At 53.9% G+C, this 18,817-nt stretch overlaps 1 protein-coding gene across 1 annotated transcript; it reads left to right on the top strand.

Moving 5' to 3' along the window:
* The first annotated feature begins 775 nt into the window (after positions 1–775).
* Positions 776–2,952, top strand: LOC136996084 (uncharacterized). The gene is made up of 2 exons (XM_067317080.1): positions 776–2,199; positions 2,331–2,952. The coding sequence occupies exons 1-2, from the start codon at positions 798–800 to the stop codon at positions 2,423–2,425; spliced, it is 1,497 nt and encodes a 498-aa protein (XP_067173181.1). The 5' UTR covers positions 776–797; the 3' UTR covers positions 2,426–2,952.
* The last annotated feature ends 15,865 nt before the right edge of the window (positions 2,953–18,817 follow it).

Raw genomic sequence — 18,817 nt, 5'->3', positions numbered from 1 at the left:
CCTAGCACTGGCCTAGCAGGCACTGAGCCACAAGTGACCTCACAACCACAAACAGCAACCACGCACCTAGCACTGGCCTATCAGGCACTGAGCCACCACCGACCTCACAACCACAAACAGCACCCAGGCACCTAGCACTGGCCTATCAGGCACTGAGCCACAAGTGACCTCACAACCACAAACAGCACCTAGGCACCTAGCACTGGCCTATCAGGCACTGAGCCACGAGTGACATCACAACCACAAACAGCAGCCATGGGCCTACCACTGGCCTATCAGGCACTGAGCCAGACGTGACCTCACAACCACAAACAGCAGACATGGGCCTAGCACTGGCCTATCAGGCACTGAGCCACAAGTGTGGAGGAAAAAGGATGAGCAGGGAGGCACTGCGGGGCGGAACATGGGAAGGTCGTAACGGGCGGAGCACTGCTGCCGGAGAAGAAGGCGGGGCTTTACAGCATTATAAAAGAGCAGGACACGCTTCATTAAACGCCATTTTGCCACTCCTCATATTGGTGTCTGTGTGGTGATGGTCCGGGGCCTGGGGAGAAGGCCCCGTGCCTCCTCGGTAAGAACGAGAACGGTAACAAGTGGCGACCCCGACGTGATTCCGAGGAGGTGGCTCGGCCGGCGTAGGCACCGGGAGCGTGAGGAAGGGATCCGGATCCGGAACTATGGAGGCCATATGTAAGGTAGTAATGGCCTGCGCCAAGGAATGGCGGGCGCCGCTGAAGGCGAGCGCGATACGAGCGTGTGTAGAGAGGATCGTGAAGGAGGGAGTGATTACTTCTCCTATGGAGATTCTGCGGGAGGAACTGTGGCTGCAATGCACAGCAGCGCTGGCGGAGTTCCCGATGAACGGGGGATCCGCGAGGGAGTTAAAGGTGTGGGGGCTGATAAGAATGCTCCTGCGGAGAGCGAGGGAGGAACGGGAGACGTGGAAGGCGGCTAGAGAGGCACTTAGAGGGAGTGGGATACGCGTGGGGTCGACGGAGATAGAGGGAGCGGCGGAGGAGACGGCGCCAGAGGGGGGAGAGGAGCGGGTCGAAGAGCAAGGGGAGGAACAACGGGACGGAGGTCTGGTGATGCCAGCCGGGCTGGGAGAAGAGGCTTCGCGTGCCCCTCCACCACACTACCCCTGGGACAAGTTGCGACAGGCAGACAGAGCAGGACAACCTTGCCCTGTCGCGCCCAGTGAGCCCGAGGGGGAAGGAGAAAGGGGGGAGAATGAGCGAGAGAATGAGCGAGAGAATGAGCGAGAGAATGAGCGAGAGAATGAGCGAGGGAGAATACGAACACTGAATGAGTGGCTCCCCGGGGCACTCATGGTACCTGATAAGAGCTGGAATCAGGGCGAGTCAGCGGCCAAAGATGGCGCCGGGGACAGAGAAAGAGGGCGGAGGAGAGTCACCTTCGATAGTACGAGACGAGCCAGTGGGAGGGAACGGGTGAGCGAGGATGAGATGGACAGCCTTACAAGGCGGTTTCAAGAAGTCTATCGGGGGGGGGAGCGCGAGGGAGGCGTGAGAGCGGAGGAGGTGGAGGAGGATGTGGAGATAGGACTAGAGCAGGCGCTGCGGCTCCTGCGGAGGCTGGAGAGAGAAGTACAAAAACAACAGCGGATGCTGCAGCGACTGGCCGACACACGATCCCAGGACGGTTCCAGTGGCGAAAAGCCCCGAGCCGAGTTATACCTGCCAGATTGGCAACTATCAGCGGGGGCGGTGACATTACGGGGTCTTAAACTCACGGCACCCCCTGAAACGCCGTCGGCGCTGCCGGTACGCCTGGCGCCCGGAGGGCTCATAGAATGGACGCCCATCGACCCAAAGGCCGTGTATGAAGAACTCGGGAAGCTAGTAAAGGTAGAGCCACCCTGGACAAAGATAAAACAGACACACGCAGAGAGCTTCACTGAATTCTGTGACAGGCTCCAGCGGGCCATTGCAGAGTCAGACTTGCCCCCTGAGGCCCAGGGTCCGGTCATGATGGAGTGCCTCTGGCAGCAGAGTGACGCCATGACGCAGGACATCCTGAAAACGATCCCTAAAGGAACACCACTTTCGGTTGTCATCTGCACGGTACTGCAAAAACAGAATCAGGGAACAGCAGCAGCGCAGGCTCTTGTCACGGCGGTGGACCAGATGAGAAAGGGACCACAGCGTTGCTTCTCTTGTGGATATCACAGGGAAGAGGGTATGCTGCGGTAAAACGGGAGGAGCAGATAAGATGGGTTCCAATGAAATGCATAAAACCTGACCTAAATGCACGTATGGGAGGGTCTGGGGTGTAACTAATCATTCTTGGTGAGATTCCATCCTGAACAGGGCGACGCCAGATGGGATGCTGCTGCATGGCTGCATTGATGTTTATCGCCGGCTTCATGATTCCGGGGACCGCAGAGTCATACTGGAGGAGATGAGCACAGGCGCACAGAGCAGCTCACTACTGCATCCCGTTCAACCCCGAGGCGGGGCCGACAGAGACTTTCCTGACGGGGAACAAGTCAACACAGGGGCGTGGATCTTGTCATGGTTTGATTAGAAATGGCTTATAACACTAGGCTTGATAGCACTCACAGTAGTAATAGCGATATGCTGCGGCTTGCTAATTCTGAATTATTGCTTACGGCATGTACGGCTTAACTGCTTGATAGACATGAGCATAGAGTATATCAATTAATAGTACAGGAAAAAGAGGTTCTAGAAAGGGGGGGAGATGTGGTGGATCTTGGGAAACTGCATAGACAAGATATTTGCATGAGAAGCGGTAGACTAGGCGTAGCGGAAGATCACGCGGTGTGACGCGCAGCCTAGGGGTGGAAACGAAGTGCACCTGTATGTAAGCTTGCACGCAGCCCACAATAAACGCCATTAGACGAATGGCTAACTAACCTGTTTGGCAATCTACCACAGTGGCTAATAGGACTGCTCGCTGAAGGCTTGCGCATTGTGCTAGTAATGCAAGTAACCACCCAACGGCAGTCCCGTCGCGGCACACCGCACATACAGTAACCTTGAGCAGTAGCAGCAGTGCTACCAACGCAAGCTTCCGCCCAGCGGCCTGCTGTAGGTCTGCCATGCGATCAATGACGTCCGCCGTTGCTGTCGTCCAGCTGCTGGAATAAGATGGGCTCACTTTCGCTTGTTTTGTTGCGTCCCGCTCGATATAACGAAACAACGTTGATGGGAGAGGGGGAGATGTGGAGGAAAAAGGATGAGCAGGGAGGCACTGCGGGGCGGAACATGGGAAGGTCGTAACGGGCGGAGCACTGCTGCCGGAGAAGAAGGCGGGGCTTTACAGCATTATAAAAGAGCAGGACAGGCTTCATTAAACGCCATTTTGCCACTCCTCATATTGGTGTCTGTGTGGTGATGGTCCGGGGCCTGGGGAGAAGGCCCCGTGCCTCCTCGGTAAGAACGAGAACGGTAACACACAAGTGACCTCACAACCACAAACAGCACCCATGGGCCTAGCACTGGCCTAGCAGGCACTGAGCCACAAGTGACCTCACAACCACAAACAGCACCCAGGCACCTAGCACTGGCCTTTCAGGCACTGAGACACAAGGGACCTCACAACCACAAACAGCAGCCATGGGCCTAGCACTGGCCTATCAGGCACTGAGCCAGACGTGACATCACAACCACCAACAGCAGCCATGGGCCTAGCACTGGCCTAGCAGGCACTGAGCCACAAGTGACCTCACAACCACAAACAGCAGCCATGGGCCTAGCACTGGCCTATCAGGCACTGAGCCACACGCGACCTCACAACCACAAACAGCAGCCACGCACCTAGCACTGGCCTATCAGGCACTGAGCCACACGCGACCTCACAACCACAAACAGCAGCCATGGTTCTAGCACTGGCCTAGCAGGCACTGAGCCACACGCGACCTCACAACCACAAACAGCAGCCATGGTTCTAGCACTGGCCTAGCAGGCACTGAGCCACACGCGACCTCACAACCACAAACAGCAGCCATGGTTCTAGCACTGGCCTATCAGGCACTGAGCCAGAAGTGACCTCACAATCAGAAACATAAACCAGGCACCTAGCACTGGCCTAGCAGGCACTGAGCCACAAGTGACCTCACAACCACAAACAGCAACCACGCACCTAGCACTGGCCTATCAGGCACTGAGCCACCACCGACCTCACAACCACAAACAGCAGCCATGGGCCTAGCACTGGCCTATCAGGCACTGAGACACAAGTGACCTCACAACCACAAAGAGCAGCCATGGGCCTAGCACTGGCCTAGCAGGCACTGAGCCACCACTGACCTCACAACCACAAACAGCACCCATGGGCCTAGCACTGGCCTAGCAGGCACTGAGCCACAAGTGACCTCAAAATCACAAACAGCAGCCATGGGCCTAGCACTGGCCTAGCAGGCACTGAGACACAAGTGACCTCACAACCACAAACAGCAGCCATGGCCCTAGCACTGGCCTAGCAGGCACTGAGCCACCACTGACCTCACAACCACAAACAGCAGCCACGCACCTAGCACTGGCCTAGCAGACACTGAGCCACCATTGACCTCACAACCACAAACAGCAGCCAGGGGCCTAGCACTGGCCTATCAGGCACTGAGCCACCACTGACCTCAAAATCACAAAAAGCACCCATGCGCCTAGCACTGTCCTATCAGGTACTGAGCCACAAGTGACCTCACAACCACAAACAGCAGCCATGGGCCTAGCACTGGCCTATCAGGCACTGAGCCACAACTGACCTCACAATCACAAACTGCAGCCATGCAGCTAGCACTGGCCTATCAGGCATTGAGCCACAAATGACCTCACAATCACAAACTGCAGCCATGCAGCTAGCACTGGCCTGTCAGGCACTGAGGCACCACTGACCTCACAACCACAAACAGCAGCCATGGGCCTAGCACTGCCCTATCAGGCACTGAGCCAAAAGGGACCTCACAATCACAAACAGCAGCCACGCACCTAGCACTGGCCTAGCAGGCACTGAGCCACAACTGACCTCACAACCACAAACAGCAGCCATGGGCCTAGCACTGGCCTATCAGGCACTGAGCCACACGCGACCTCACAACCACAAACAGCAGCCACGCACCTAGCACTGGCCTAGCAGGCACTGAGCCACAAGTAACCTCACAACCACAAACAGCAGCCATGGGCCTAGCACTGGCCTTTCAGGCACTGAGCCACATGCGACCTCACAACCACAAACAGCAGCCATGGTTCTAGCACTGGCCTATCAGGCACTGAGCCAGAAGTGACCTCACAATCAGAAACATAAACCAGGCACCTAGCACTGGCCTATCAGGCACTGACACACAACTGACCTCACAACCACAAACAGCACCCAGGCACCTAGCACTGGACTATCAGGCACTGAGACACAAGGGACCTCACAACCACAAACAGCAGCCATGCGCCTAGCACTGTCCTATCAGGTACTGAGCCACAACTCACCTCACAAACACAAAAAACAGCCATGGGCCTAGCACTGGCCTAGCAGGCACTGAGCCACAACTGACCTCACAACCACAAACAGCAGCCACGAACCTAGCACTGGCCTATCAGGCACTGAGCAATTTGTGACCTCACAACCACAAACAGCAGCCATGGGCCTAGCACTGGCCTATCAGGCACTGAGCCACAAGGGACCTCACAACCACAAACAGTAGCCATGGTTCTAGCACTGGCCTATCAGGCACTGAGCCACCACCGACCTCACAACCACAAACAGCACCCATGGGCCTAGCACTGGCCTTTCAGGCACTGAGCCACACGCGACCTCACAACCACAAACAGCACCCATGAGCCTAGCACTGGCCTATCAGGCACTGAGCCACAAGTGACCTCACAACCACAAAGAGCAGCCATGGGTCTAGCATTGGCCTAGCAGGCACTGAGCCACAACTCACCTCACAACCACAAACAACAGCCACGCACCTAGCACTGGCCTAGCAGGCACTGAGCCAGACGTGACCTCACAACCACAAACAGCACCCACGCACCTAGCACTGGCCTAGCAGGCACTGAGCCACAAGTGACCTCACAACCACAAACAGCACTCAGGCACCTAGCACTGTCCTATCAGGTACTGAGCCACAACTCACCTCAAAACCACAAACAGCAGCCATGGGCCTAGCACTGGCCTAGCAGGCACTGAGCCACAAGTGACCTTACAACCACAAACAGAACCCAGGCACCTAGCACTGGCCTATCAGGCACTGAGACACAAGTGACCTCACAACCACAAACAGCACCAATGCGCCTAGCACTGGCCTATCAGGCACTGAGCCACCACCGACCTCACAACCACAAACAGCAGCCATGGGCCTAGCACTGGCCTAGCAGGCACTGAGCCACAAGTGACCTCAGAATCGCAAACAGTGATATCGTGTTTCCTTGTTGCCTGTCATTTATAGATGCAGAACTGGCCTAACAGTGTGTACCAAAGGAAGTTGCTTGCTGCTTGCCTATCCCATTCCAAGGAAGTAGTGACTTCACACGTTTCATCAAAGCCATGTGCCATCTGCTAGCCTAGTATATAGGAAGGCAAGAATGACCTCACAAGCGAAAACAGCAGCCATGTGCCCACCACTGGCCTCTCAATACTGAAACAAAAGTGACCTCACAGTCTGCATTGAAGCCACGTTCCTGCTCCTCACCTAGCACAGACTGAGGCACACCATCCCCAGAAGCACAAACAGCACTAATCTCCATACTGCTGCTCTACCAAGTGCTCCTGCACCTGTACAAAAAGAAGCAATGTGTCTGCTCGTGGCCTAGCAGATACTGAGCCCGAATGACTTCACAAACACAAACATCAGCAATATGCATCGAGCTGGTCTGTCAGGTGCTGAGGCTGAAGTGAGAGGAAAGGAGAAGTTCACCTGGGCAACTCGCATGTCCCTTGATTACGCTGTTAGCACTCCGTACAGAACAGTCTTCTGCAAACGGCTTTCATCTCCTGGCAAGACTCTCTCCAGCTCATGCCACAGCTCCACTCTGTCACCCTGCACACAAATCACAAAGGGAACAACTGGTCTTGCTTTTCCTTTAGTACCGTCAAGTCCCAGCTGGGAGCCTTTGCACTGCAGCACCTACACAATGACAGCAGGACGCCACTTCCATTTCTAGTGCATTTCTAGGGACAGAGACCAGCTGAGGGAGCAGCTGCACTGCAAAGGGTTGCTGACACTGTCACATCAACTCAGCACTGCACCAGGCATCAACCTGACGCCACACCTCTGCTCTGCCACCTACTCTACAAACACACTGTCTCTGCCCCACACAGCTGCCTCTTCTGCTCGATACAACCAGGTGCCACCAAGAAGACATGGATGCAGGACACTCGCCACTTGCACTCTCCCCAGCCACTGCTCTGCTCGCTGCCTTCCCTTGGCTCCTCAGCCTAGACACACAGCGAAACTCTTGTGGTGACACCACAAGGTGGCCAAGGCACTCTAGGCTCACAAGGCCTGTGCAAATGATCAACACAAGATCAGGCAGGGACAGAGGGAAGGATCCTGCTTTCTTTGGGCACAGCAGGCTGCTGCTTCCCACCTCCATCCCCTCAGGAACCTCCAGCTTGGGATGGGGGGATGGGGATTTTGTTTAGTAAAACAAAGGTTACAGATACAATGCAGAAACACTTGAGAGTCCAGAAGGCCTCCTGAGCCCAAAGGAACCTTGATTCCTTTCGTTACTTAGACAAGGAGCCCTGGGGAAGCGCAAAAGGGTGCAGAGGCTTTGACATGAGATGCAAATAATGAGACCTGAGGGCTGGGTGCCATGGGCAACCTGGCCCTGGGCACCTTGTCACCCCTCACAGAGCCAGAAGCCCAAGAGCTGTCAGACTTCCTCAGGTCAAGCTATGGAGGCTTTGGGGCACTCACACAAAGGCACTCAAGACATGCAGCTATTTATTATAAGGGTCTTGGACTCAACCTATATGGCACCACAACCTTCTAGGAAAAGGAGGGGACACAACAGCATTTGCTGAGCGGGCTGGCAGTAACAGCAGTTGTGGGAGGAGGAATTTGCAGCACAGCAGAGGTACCAGGAGGTGAACCCACACCCCAAGTCACCCAGGGAAGCCAGGTGCATTTATGGAAGCCTTCGCATCCATACGTAGCCTCTTCTCAGTCACTTGCAGCTGCTTTCACAGAGGGCTCATGATGTTGGCAAAGATGTTGGCAGGCACAGGGACACACCCTGGCATCCTGCCTCCATCCTCAGGGGCTCTAGGACTGCTCTGGGAACCTCCATGAGTGGAGCAACCAAGAAAGAAAGAAAGAAAGAAAGAAAGAAAGAAAGAAAGAAAGAAAGAAAGGAAGGAAGGAAGGAAGGAAGGAAGGAAGGAAGGAAGGAAGGAAGAAAGAAAGGAAGGAAGGAAGAAAGAAAGAAAGGAAGGAAGGAAGGAAGGAAGGAAGAAAGAAAGAAAGAAAGAAAGGAAGGAAGGAAGGAAGGAAGGAAGGAAGGAAGAAAGAAAGGAAGAAAGGAAGAAAGGAAGAAAGGAAGAAAGGAAGAAAGGAAGAAAGGAAGAAAGGAAGAAAGGAAGAAAGGAAGAAAGGAAGAAAGGAAGAAAGGAAGAAAGGAAGAAAGGAAGGAAGGAAGAACGGAAGGAAGGAAGGAAGAAAGAAAGAAAGGAAGAAAGAAAGAAAGAAAGGAAGGAAGGAAGGAAGAAAGGAAGGAAGGAAGGAAGGAAGGAAGGAAGAAAGAAAGAAAGAAAGAAAGAAAGGAAGAAAGGAAGAAAGGAAGAAAGGAAGAAAGGAAGAAAGGAAGAAAGGAAGAAAGGAAGAAAGGAAGAAAGGAAGAAAGAAAGAAAGAAAGAAAGAAAGAATCGGGGTGTTACTGTCAGTTCTGCTGGCCTTACACAGTCTCAGCAGGCAGGGGCAAATGTCTCCCCTCCATGCTGAGCTGTATTGGTGAGAGCCTGATCAAAACTTCACTGGAAAAGGCCCCAATATACCTCCTCTACTGGGACCTGCCTTGAGCAGGGCATTGCATCCCTACCTCCACATGTCTCCCCCATTGCAGCCTCAAGGAATCTGCTAGACTGAGACTCTTCCCAAAGGCACCAGTGGCTTTGGAGATGCCGCCTCCACCGCTCAACAAGGACAGGTGTCTCAGAGCCACCCATCACCCTCACAGGCCTGACTTTTTGTGAGGTGGCATCTCCCCTCTCTGCAAGGGTCTGCATAGGCACAAAGTGGAGAAATGGCTCTGACTGCTTTCATTAACTACCCATCTCTCTGAGGGACCAGAATGGATTAGGGTCTGGGATGGGAAGATGCAATGAGGGTCCAGATGCAACAGAAAGCCTTTAAGGAGGAAGAAGAGAACTTCCTCGGAGTCAGTAAAATCCCAAAGACTCACGGAAGCATCAAGACCTTCCGAAACTGCAAGCCTGAACCTCAGCTGACAGAAACCACCAAACTGCGAGCAGCCCTGCCCCACACCAGGATGCTCCAAGGAGGCAACACGCTCACCAGCAGTCCTCACCCAGGTCTCCCAGAAGGACACCGTGATGGCAGGCTGGGCTCTGGGGGCAGAGCACTGCTCTCTCCAGACACCTCCTCCCACGCTGAGCAGCAAACACTGGCGCCACCACCCGATTCCAGCACAGGGCACCCCACACTGTGAACCGTCGTTACCCCTGCACCTCACAGAGGGTTGGCAGCCAACACGTGCCTCTGCATCAGTAACAGACAGGCCACAGCACCACACATGGCAGCACACAGGGCACCCACAAGGGCCCCACAACACACAAAGCCCAACTCTCCTGCCCTTCCATTTCCTTTTAGGCCTCCAAGGCCTTGCAACAGGCACTGTCTCTGAATATCTGCTCACACCCCAAGCCTGCTCACTTCCCACCTCCAGGATGCAGAGAGCAAGTGCTTTCACAGGGGCTGGTCAGGCCAGCTCTTGCCTCTCACTTGTGCCTCAACTTCTCTGAATAAGAAATCTCTTGGAAAATGTGGCCCATACCTTTCTGGGGGGTGACATTCCTTCTGTCTCCTCCAACAGCCTTTGCATCCACTCCCCAAGGACTGCATATGTGGACAGAAAATCAGAGACCTCTAACGTGTTACAGCTCCAAAAGTGTCAGAAAAGCAGGTGGACACCTGGAAGACAGAGACAGCATTCAGACCTGGCAGGAAAATCTCACAAGCTCCCTGCTCTTTTGACAGGGGCAATTTCTAAAGCACACACACCCTGGCAAGAAGACATTACTAACACCACTGCTCATACCAGCACTAGATTCATTTAGCAGCCTCAAAAGTCTAGCTGGACTCCCTAGCTGACCGGCAGGAGGCTGCAAGCTTCTACTTAGCAACAACTGGAAAGGCAAACTCCATGTCCATGTTCACCACAAAACATCATCCGCATTTTAAATGTAGCAGTAGTAACTCATGATGACGGAGGGGAATAAAATGTGTGTCAGATGATGGGGAACATCTACTTCTGCTTGATTAATGAGTTGCATTTCTGTACTGCTGTGGAGCTCTGCAGGGGTCAGTCCCTCCTCTCAGTACACACAACATACCCAGAAGTGACCTCACCACCAGCATCCAAGCCAGGGGTCTTCTCCGGACCTGTCAGCTGCTCACACAGAGCTGACCTCACAAGTGCATACCCCCACCACATGCCTGCTGATGGCCTATGGGCTTCAGAGACAGAACTTTCCTCCAAAGAACTTCCCCAGCCACAAACTACTGCTGGCCTATCAGGGACTCTGACAAAAGAGACCTCACAAGCAACGTCCACGCCTAGCTGCCTGCTGCTGGCCTATCAGGGACTCAGAAAGACAGGACCTCACAGTCACCTTCACAGCCATGTCTCTGACACTGCCCTATAAACCTCTCACACAGAAGTTATCTCACTACAACTTCCCCTGCCATGCGCCAAATGCTGACCTATCAGCTGCTCAGACAGAAGTGATCACAAAAGCTCATATCCCAACCACGTACCTGCTACTGCCCTACCAACTGCTCAGGTAGAAATGACCTCACAAGCACCTTTCCAGCCACATCTCTGCTGCTATCCAATCAGTTCATCACCCAGAAGTGTCCTCACAATCAACAGCCAAGCCTTCTTCCTCCACCTGGCCTATCAGGTGCTCAGGCAGAAGTGACCTCAGAATCAATACCCGAGCCATGTGCCTCCTGATGGCCTATCAGCTACTGACAAAGAATTGCTTTGACATTGGTGATTTTCTGGCACAGATCTCTTAGTCACTAGTGACCTCACTACCCACACCCTGACCATGGGGATGTGGCCACCTGCAGCTCCCCCTGCCTCCCCCAAGGCTCAGCCAGCTCCTGAACAGCCTCCCTGATTCACCTCGTGGCTTCACAATGCTCAGAGTGCAGCAAAACAGCCATTAAGGACCAGTTACTGCCCTAAAAGAAGATTAGTTTTTGCCCAGGTAGTCTCTACATGTAGCAAGACAGCTGGGCCTCACGTCCCAGGCAGAGGGAGAAGCCTTCCTGCAACTCACAAGTCTGGTTCCTTCCCCAATGCTGAACAAACCCAGCAAATCCTCTACACATCCAGGACAACCAGCATTCTCCTGTTTTATGCCCTGACAATTGGAGACACGCGGAAGGACTCAGGCCAGGGCATCTCAGCTGGTGAAACCAGCACAGCCACAAGTCAGCAACTCTTCCCCCTGACCTAGGAGCATGGAAAGAACAACGGCAAGTGGGAGCACTGGCCATTCAGCCACTTTCAAGGCCCTTGACAAGCAAAACAGCTCACACAAAGCTGCTCTGGAAACACCCTTCAGGCTGCTGCCAGGCTCACAGGTCTTGGGGCAAAGCAAAAGGCCTGGAGCAAAAACAACAGCTAAGGCATGGCATGACATGCGGGGACAGCCTCGCTCAGAGACACTCGGAAATGCAGTTTTCAGAACAAAAGACACCATTGGGAAGGGCCCCTCACGAGGACACCAGCAGCCTGCTCTCACTTTGCCCAGCAGCTCCCAAACGCAGCTCGGAGCAGCACCTGGGGCTGCGGTGGCAGCAGCAGCTCAGGGAAATGCTTTAACATGGGTCTCTGACCCCTGGCAGGGGCAAAGTTTCCTGCCCCCCAACCCCAGCAGCCACCCCAGCCCAGCTGCTCGGGGCAGGCCGCCACATCTGGCTGCAGGGCAGCTGCCCGCTCTGTCCCCACTTGCTCTGTGCCGTGCTCACGGCCCCACCAGCACCTGCTGCAGCTCTTGCAGGAAAGCAGCCCCAGGGCCAGCACTGCTGCCCCTGCTCTGGCGGGAGAGCACCCGCCGGCAGCTGAAGGCACCCACAGCCCTGCCAGCCCCGCTCACACCTGCTCTCGCCCACTCCCTCACTTCAGCTTTGCTCCAGCTCCCCCTTCCACCTCTTTTTGTTCCCATGCTGGACTCCGATTGGCTGAGAGAGCCGTCATTCAAATCCACCCATGTTTCTCTTGCTGGCCAATAGGAGTGCAGCACTGTGGGTGTTGCCATGGAAACGTTGCAGCCTCCTGCCCTAGCGCCCAGCTCTGCTCCCTGCCCCTGCGGTCGGTCGCCATCTTGTGGGTGGCATTGCAGGACATTGTGAGGCGTCGTGGGGCCTGGGGACAGTGTGGCCCCGTGTGTCTGGGCACTGCGGGATCCCGGGGCACGGCTGCTCCCCTGCCGGGGTTGGGCTCTGCTGCAGGGGTCCTGCGGGGCTCCTGGCTGCCCTGTGCCCATGGGCCGTGGGGGGGCACGAGGGAGCAGCCCTGGGGCCTGTGCTGGTGCCGGCCCTGGTGCCGGCGCGGGGGCCCTGGGCATGGCCATGGGCGCTGGAGCACGTGGGCAGCGTCCTGCTGCCCCCAGGGCAGGGCAGGGCCCGGCCCTGTTTCCCCTGGGACCCCGGCCCCCTGCCCGCGGCTGCCCCAGGGCTCGGCAGTCCTTGCGCTGCACCTGGCAGGGCTGGGCCGCGGCCAGGCAGGGGCTGGTCTCTGCAGGGCCGGGCTGGGCCCCGGTGTGTCACTCCGGAGGGCTGAGGAGCCCCAGGGGCACGGGGCAGCCAGGGGCAGAGCAGCTCTGGGCCTGCCGGTGCTGGGCAGTGGAGGTGTGTGGCCAGGAGGAGGCTGGGGGAGATGGCCCTGCTGGACTGCCCCCAGCACTGCCCCCCACGGCTCAGAGAAAAATGCTTGGGGTCAGCAGGGACTTGTGGGGTGGCCATGGCACCCCCACCTGTTCCCAAGCTGCTCTCCCAAACAGGCTGTCTTTTGGATGCAGAGGTTTGACCCCCATTTGCAGGAGGACAGGGGCTGTGGCCATCTGAGGACAAGATCTCTGAGCCCAAACCATGTTCTGCCAAGTTAGAAGCATAAAAGGATCCAGGGTGAAGGAGCAGAGGTTCTCCCAAATATGTAGACACCTTGGGGTTTTTACAAGGGGAAGGATCCATTTCCCATATGGGCATTTCCAGCACGCTCTTGAGAGCCCCAAGGGAGCTGCAGGACACCCCAGCTGCAGGATGCAGGACCCCTTTCGTGCCAGAGCCAGATGCCAACGGGGGACCCACTCCCAGGGAAGCGTGGCTATGGATTGCCCCCCACTCTCCACAATGGGATGGAGCCAGCCCCACAGGAGCCTTGGTGCTCAGGGCAGCCCCATCGCCAGGAGCCAGGAGTCCTGGCTGCCACACTGTCCCCTGAGCCAGACGGGACCCTGAGGCAGGGCTCTTGTGGCAGCCCCCAGCCCTTTCCAGCCACCTTCACAGCTCAGGATCCACAGTCATTTTTGCGCTCAACAGTCACTGTGCAACACCTCAGCAAGGAGCTCCTAAAGCCCTTACCTCAGGAGAGAGCTGCAGGAGCGCTGGGAACAAGGAACCACAGTCTGGACTGATGGTCTTGGTCCGGCAGTTCTTGCTTGCCCCTTTGGTATCGGATTCTATCTCCATCAGGGGAGGAGGGACGCTCTTCCCGTCTTTTCACCCAAAACTCTCTCCAGCCTGCCCCTTCTCCACTGCCTGTCGGTGAGGGGCCCCAACATGGCCCTCTGCCTCCTGTCCCCCATCCTTGCCATGGAGCGGCTCTGAAGAGCAGCAGTGGGGAGCAGGTGAGCAGTGCTCAGCAGCTCCTGGGCCTCGCAGGGAAGTGAGGGTACCGCCACGGCCCTGGGGAGACCTGCCTATGATGCGGCACATCCCACTGTGACCTCAGCTCGTGTCATGTGGGGGCTCAGTAGGTCACCACCATGGAGATGGCACAGCCAGGGAGAGAGCTGAGAGATTTCCCCTCATGTTCTGGAAAGCAGACACCTCCCCTCACCCCAGTTATTTTCCAAAACTTGCTGACAAATCCTTCAGGAACATCTCCAGATGGTGCCAAAGGCTGTGAAATATCTCAAAGCGGGCACTGGAGAGGACATAGCTGTGCCCCTGCACTGTGAGGTCTCTGCACTGGGAAAACCTGTGTGGGAATCTAGGACTTCCAGATTGGTTTGGGATTTGGCATTTTTTAAAGACAGGATCAAAGTCATGTGGCATGAAACAGCACAAAGTGTGGCCACAAGCTGAGATGCTTTGGTGAGCCTCCAAACTGATTTCTCCTGTGGGTCGCTCTTTTTGTAGAAGGAGGATGTAGGACAATCCGGGACAGGATGCAGCCTCCCTCCTTGAGGCACCAAAGCAGGCTCTTTGTTGTTAGAAGTCCTCAGCAAGGTTTCTTGGTCTGTGGTACTTGAGATGATAGGCCGGAAAAGAGCCAATGTGCCCTTAACACACATCATCTGGAGGGCTTTATCTGGGACCCTGCTCCCTGCCATGCTTCATAGCCATGTTACTGTAGTGCACAAATATGGTGCTGCCAATTATTAAGAATGAAAACATATTTGGCAAAGGTAAAAAATGTGTGAAGTTTTGGAAAGGAGGATTTTTGTCAATTATTGCATTGAGTTATTTTTTGAGAAGATTTCAGCTTAGGACTAGAATCCACCTTTGGAGTTTGATTCATTTGACCACACAGAGAGGCTATTGCTGCCTGAGATGTCCTGGGGTAGCTGTGTTCCCATGCGGTGCTGGAAATTTTTGATCTGTCTCCTGCAGGACCTTAGCTTGTCATTAGGAAATGTATCTCGAAACAACTCAGTTGAGGGAACCTATTTCCCTCCATTGACTAGAAAGGGAAGTCCAGACAAGTGGGTCTGGCATGGGGTGAGATCAACCTCCTCCCTGTTGTCCCCAAAAATGAAGTTGCACTTCATTGACTGTGGAGGGAATGAAAAGGGAGTGTGACTACGTGTTTTAGGGACTCCGTTAAAACGTCATGGTAACACAGATATGTTGAGATTTGTTCAAATATGGGCACCCAAAAATAGATGAAGCTGGTCCCCCTGCTTTCCTTATCAGTCGAGAGAGCCTGACACCTCAGAGTGCGACACGCTCTGTGCAAAGAGTGAGGAGTGTCACAGACAGCAAGGGCAGGGGGTGGTTTTCTGAGCACTGGGCTCTGTGCGAGACACAAAAATATCTTGCTTAATGGTGCAGGTGTGATTATAACAGAAAAGTTTAGAAAATGAGATTAAAACTGAAACAAGAAAGAAATTAAGAAAAAAAAGATTGAAAGCAAATAATTGTTTTATTATACTTTCCAGCTATTAATTTTTTTATGTTCTTATTGTCTTTCTTGATTTGTTCTGTTTTAGTATACTGGTCTTCTGGGGTGATTCCGCATTATTTTTTTGTCTGAAATTGAAAGTGATTTTCAGAACTGGGATGGGATGCAGTCACAGGGTCATGGAGGGCTGGTGCCATTGCAGGTGCCCTGGTCCCCTCTGCCCAGCCTCCCTCTGCAGCTCCGAGGGGCTCTGGTCTCCCGCAGGTCCCCTGTGAGAGCTGCCAGGCCCAGGCAGGTGCCTCAGAGACACCAGGGCCTCTCCAAGTGCCCCTGGGTGCTTGTGGTTGGACACGTGAGCTCTGCCTGGAAAGGTGAAGAACTGTTTTCAACATTAAAAAAAAAGAAATATATGAGCCCACTTTCATCAGCTGAAATGACTGAATAATGTTAATAAAATGTCAGTGTTTTTGCATGATGACGTAATGGTAATTTTGAGGAAGGGCATGAATCTCAGGAGAAGAAATGTTGATCTGCCCATTAACTTGTGTTACCACTGCTCTGTCTGTTATGCTGTGGTTTTAACCTCATTAATCTTTCATATATTTCCACATGCCCTGATTAAATTGATCATTTCTAAAGTCATCTTTGCGTCAGATTATCGGGGCATATGCACTTTCCATAGTTTTCCAGTCTTCCTCCTCCCCTTGCTCTTTATCATTTAGATACTTCTCAACTTTATTTCCTGCTTTCAGCTTCAGGGAGTCTAAACCTTCCCCTGTCTTTCAGCAGCCTAATTGTCTCTTCACCCAGCTTCTTCACTGTGTGTTTATCCAGACTTTCCTATCTATTTGTGAAGAACATTTCAAGGAAGGTTATTCCTTGTAGACTGTGCACCTCACTGGAGGCAACTTGGTCTTGACATACCGCTGAGGAATCCATTTTACTTCTTATAACACTGGATCATGTTTATTTTCATTTGATCGCAATTAAGACAAATCCTTCTGTGCCTGTTTGCAGCTAGTTGTCTAAGGAAAGCAGGTGGGAATTGGTGCCCATGATCTGTAACATTCAGCTACAGCCTTGAGTGGCAAAAGGTTCGATTTGAACAAGAGTGATCGAAGTCCCCAGTGGCTGATGAGAGAAGTGGCAGGGCTGGGGAGGTGGGGAGCAATATTTTGCATGGATGTCTGACCTCCAGGATGGTGCTTTTCCTACCTGTCCAGACCTCATTAGGAGACACTGTGGATCAATATCAGTTGGAGAAGGTGGATATCACTCTAGGTTGTAAGAGGAAAATAAGGAAAACTTTAAAAGCAGAAATCCTTTTTTTTTTTCATGCTCATTGAAATCTTCCTCTTGTAAATACACTCCTGAAACCTCTCCAATTAGCCACAGCACAAGAATTGAAGAGCTGAAGAAAATTATGGGGAGAGGCATGGCTCCTTAGGGGTTTTTGCATTTTAATGACCCCTTGAGTGTCTTTGGTGCTGAGCCCATGAACCTCTGATGCTGAGAGGAGACTGAAGCAACCTCTCAAGAAGTTTACGTCAGAAGCAAATCCCCAAGTTTCTTGGAGCGTTAATGGGTCCCACTGAGGGCCATTATCTAGAAAGCCTCCCCAGGGGCTGATTAGAGCCAAAAGTTGGAGGCCCTGATTGCAGGTAGGCAAAGGCAACGTGCAGGTGGCTGTGATGCCAAGTTAACCTGGATGTGTGTTATCAAGCGGAGTGACCAGGCACTAACAGCCAACCCCTGGGTAGGGTGATCCTTTCCCTTACATGTTGCTCAGGTCTCTTCCTGGGGGCAGTGTCAGGGTGCGGGGCTGCGCAATGCCAAGTGCAGGACAGCAGTACAGCACCTCCTGGGCTCCGTGGAGGTGAGGAGGCAGCAAGGTCACAGTGCTGTAAGGAAACCTCATCTTCTCATACGCCTTAGTGGCAGAGACACCAGCCATAGCAAATGGAACAAAGACCTTAGTTCTGTTGGAGGCTTTCAGCCTTGGCATTGCCCTCAGTCATCTCCACCACAGGCTGTCCTATGCTGTCCCAAACCTGCACCTGTTTCCCTGCAGCCTGTAGACACCCAACCTGCTTCCCCACCTTGCTCTCACTGCAGCATCTCCCCACCTTTACTGACATCCTGCTGTCCTTGCTGGCTGCTTCTTGAAAGAAAAGCCAGGGGCTGATCATGGAGTCCCTCTGGGTGACCTGCTGCACCACAGCACTACCCTACAAGTGACATTCTTGTTACGTGAAGTGCAGTCTGAACCTCTCAAGATGCACTTTGTGGCTCTTTCCCCTTCTCATGCTGCTTCCCACTACCAAGAAAAGCTCCTTCATCTCTGAAACTGCCTTGTCACAGGCAGTCACAGGCATCTACTGTATTGGCTTTAGCCTCCACTTCAGCAGGCTGACGAAGCCCAGGCCCCTCAGTCTCTCTGTACAGGCCACGTGCTTCAGGCCCCCAATGCCATCTTGGCAGACCTCCTCTGGACCCTCTCCAGTTGCTCCCCATTCCTCCAGCATTGGGCAGCCCACACTGGGACACACTGTTCCAGACATGTGGCCACAGCAGTGCTGAGTGGAGGGGGATAAGAACTGCCCTTGCCTGGGTGGCCACGCTCTTCCTAATGCAGTCCTGCATGCAGCTGGCCTCATTTGTGGTGAGCATGCACCACTGGCTCATATGGCACCCCTCATAATGTCCAGGCCTTCTCCTCGGGATCACTCCTCTGTCGGTCACGTCTCTGCCTGTCCTGATACATGTGTCGTTCTGCCCTGCTGAAGAGCTTTTCAAAGAGGACAGGATGTGGGGTAGACCCCTGCATACCCCACCTTTACCTGGCTTCCCAGTAAAGCATGACCCATTCATGAAAACCCCTCTGAGCTCTATCATTCAACCATCTTTCTGCCCATCTGGATGTCTACTGGACATCCACTACTCTCTTCTCCTCCACAAGTGCAGGCCTCTCATCACAGAAGGCAATCAGGTGGGTCAGGAATGATTTACCTTGGGTAAATCCATGCTGACTGTTCCCAGGCACCTTCTTCATGTGCCCAGAAAGGTGATCGGAGAGGATTCACTCAATGACAGACTCCTCACTAAAGTGAAGATGAATGGCCTGCAGCTCCCTGGTTTGTCCTTGGGGTCTTTTCTAGAGTTAGGAACAGCATATTCCTTCTTCTGCTCATTGGGACCTCCGCTGATCTCCACAGCCTTTCAAGATGAAAGAGAGCAGC

Source organism: Apteryx mantelli, unplaced genomic scaffold (genome assembly GCF_036417845.1).
Source record: "Apteryx mantelli isolate bAptMan1 unplaced genomic scaffold, bAptMan1.hap1 HAP1_SCAFFOLD_20, whole genome shotgun sequence".
NCBI lineage: Eukaryota > Metazoa > Chordata > Aves > Apterygiformes > Apterygidae > Apteryx > Apteryx mantelli.
Note: the sequence above shows the minus strand (reverse complement) of the source record. Positions and strands in the feature narration are given on the sequence as shown.

Excerpts from the sequence above, each read along its gene's own strand:
- LOC136996084 (XM_067317080.1), top strand. The coding sequence starts at position 798 with ATGGAGATTCTGCGGGAGGAACTGTGGCTGCAATGCACAGCAGCGCTG. Across the intron at positions 2,200-2,330 it reads TGGATATCACAGGGAAGAGG|GGCGACGCCAGATGGGATGC; the intron begins GTATGCTGCGGT and ends CATCCTGAACAG.